At 34.5% G+C, this 2,304-nt stretch overlaps 1 protein-coding gene across 1 annotated transcript; it reads right to left on the bottom strand.

Annotated features, from left to right (window-relative positions):
* On the bottom strand, positions 1–2,304 carry PHYBLDRAFT_79580 (hypothetical protein; the record flags this gene model as incomplete). Its single annotated transcript, XM_018443477.1, has 6 exons — positions 1–431; positions 643–753; positions 1,044–1,168; positions 1,306–1,447; positions 1,729–1,949; positions 2,182–2,304. Coding segments are annotated over 6 exons (1,061 nt in total), but the record flags the coding sequence as incomplete, so codon positions are not given.

Genomic DNA, 2,304 nt, shown 5'->3' on the forward strand with positions numbered 1-2,304 from the left:
ATAGAATAGAATACAGGTTTTTATTTATGTATTTTTATATATAAATTATTGTTTTGGTTTGGTTTGCTTATCTTTGTTCTTATTGCTATTTGTTAGAGCACTTTGTAAAGATGCACTTGCTTAATCTCATCAATCTCGTCTTCGTTCAAATCGTCATGGAACCATCCTCCTTCGTAGTCTAATTTCACTTCCTTCACCCATCCCTTCATCAGTTTAGCAGCAGATAAACCAGCTTCCTTAAGCTGCTCTTGTAGTGAGGGTAGAGTAACAAGCAAGAGGCCGGGCTTCTTTATGGTCTCGGACCGAATAAACTTCCAAATCTGTTGCTGCACCCCAAGTTCATTGAAAAATTGAAACACGTTGTTCATAATGACCACATCTGCTTGCTTAGAAAGCAATTCAGGAACCAGTTGAATATCTTTGTTGATAATCTATTATATAAATATATACATATACAAAAATGTTAAAAAATGCGGTTGTATATACATACGATATTGGTGTTTCAAATGGTTTACAAAGAGAAAAATAAGAGACAATAGTAAAAGAGGATAGAATAGAGTATAGTAGGTTTCATTTCAATATAGTACAGCACATAATTGCAATAACAATAAAGAAGTTGTGTTCAAATCTCTATCGGTTTACCTGAATACGGTCTCCCATCTTATACTTGTTCACCATATCTTGCTGCAATTTACTAAACCATGTATTGATCTCAACACCTATTAATTTGCGTGCTCTTGTGAACAAGTGGCCCTACAAGGAACACAAAATAAAAAATAAACAAATAAACAAACGTCAGCCGATGTGCACAATAATACAATAACGATTGAGAACAATAATAAACGCAACCAGCCAGCCAGTAACTAAGGCAACTGTTCAACCAGTAACCATAAAAACTAATTAACCAATAACCATAGCAGCTAGTTAACTAGTAACCATAGCATCCAATTAACTAGTAACCTAGGCAACCAGTCAACCAATCAACCAATCTTGCTAAATACACCTATTTTTTCCGTTTCTTTTTTTTAATGGTCTTGACATACTGAGTACAATACTGCGCCCAAGCGTGATCCAACATCCACAATGACTTTATCCTTGACCTTGTCTGCCAATACAACCTGGTACAAGAATTGTAATTGAAGAACCGATGCTGAATGAGAAATAAAATCTAAAAAAAAAACATATAAGATATAAGATATAAGATATAAGATATATGTATATATAATTCATCGTTGTCATCATTATGTTTATCACTATTCTTCTAATGTATAATAATAGTAGCGGCCCCAGTTACTCTCAACTTACTCAAGGGAGCAACCTTGCGAGATCGGCAATCGAGACAATAGTTGCGCGATAATTGTCCCTTGTCACACAATTCATCCACATCATCCTCAGTAAACAGAAAGCCATCCACATGGACCGTGTTTTCGTCACTGTAGTCTGCAAACTAAATGCCAAACATTCGTCACCTTACTTGGAAGAAGTAACCAAACAAACAAACAAAAAAAAATGAAGATATGTGTACATATGCATATACATATATATATAGAGAAAGAGAGAGAAAGAGATAGATAGATAGATAGATAGATAGAGGGGTATAGAGAGAGAGAAAAGGTATATTGTATTGTATTGTATTGTATACCTTGACAATATTATATATGTTTTTCTTCTTTTTCTCTCTCTCTAAATTTCTACATTCTATATTCCCACTTTATTTAATTTATATACCTCTTTACTCTTCGGGATCATCGTCTTTTCTTCCGGTGCTTCTGCAGAGATAGGAACGCGAGCCCGTAAATCTTTAATTATTCGGCCAAGGCGCATCATTTTTATGTCGCTCACAGGCTGGAACTCTCCAGTCTGTTCTTCGGTTTCCATCTCAACTTCGTCTTCATTCTCATGCTCATGTCCATGTCCATGTTGACCGTGCACCTGACCATGATACTCCTCTACATTTCATATAACCCCTAATATTATTATTATATTTAAAATAAAAATAAAAATAGAGCTAAAAGTCTTTCTCCCTCCCTCCCTCCTCCCTTCTTCCTCTCTTTCTGTCTCTTTAGAGTTATTTATCTAGACAACACACCCACACATACTATATATATATATATATATAAATTATAGAATATATAAAAAAAAAGGAAACAAAAACAAAGAAAGAAAAAAGACCAAGCTAACCTAAAGCAGATCGAACAAACGAGTCAAAACTATGAAACTGTGAGTCATTCAACTTTGAAAGAATGTCAATGAATGCATCCTTTGATGTTTCAACAAGATCAGGCTGATGAGATTCTGACATTT

This window comes from Phycomyces blakesleeanus (assembly GCF_001638985.1).
Source record: "Phycomyces blakesleeanus NRRL 1555(-) unplaced genomic scaffold PHYBLscaffold_3, whole genome shotgun sequence".
NCBI lineage: Eukaryota > Fungi > Mucoromycota > Mucoromycetes > Mucorales > Phycomycetaceae > Phycomyces > Phycomyces blakesleeanus.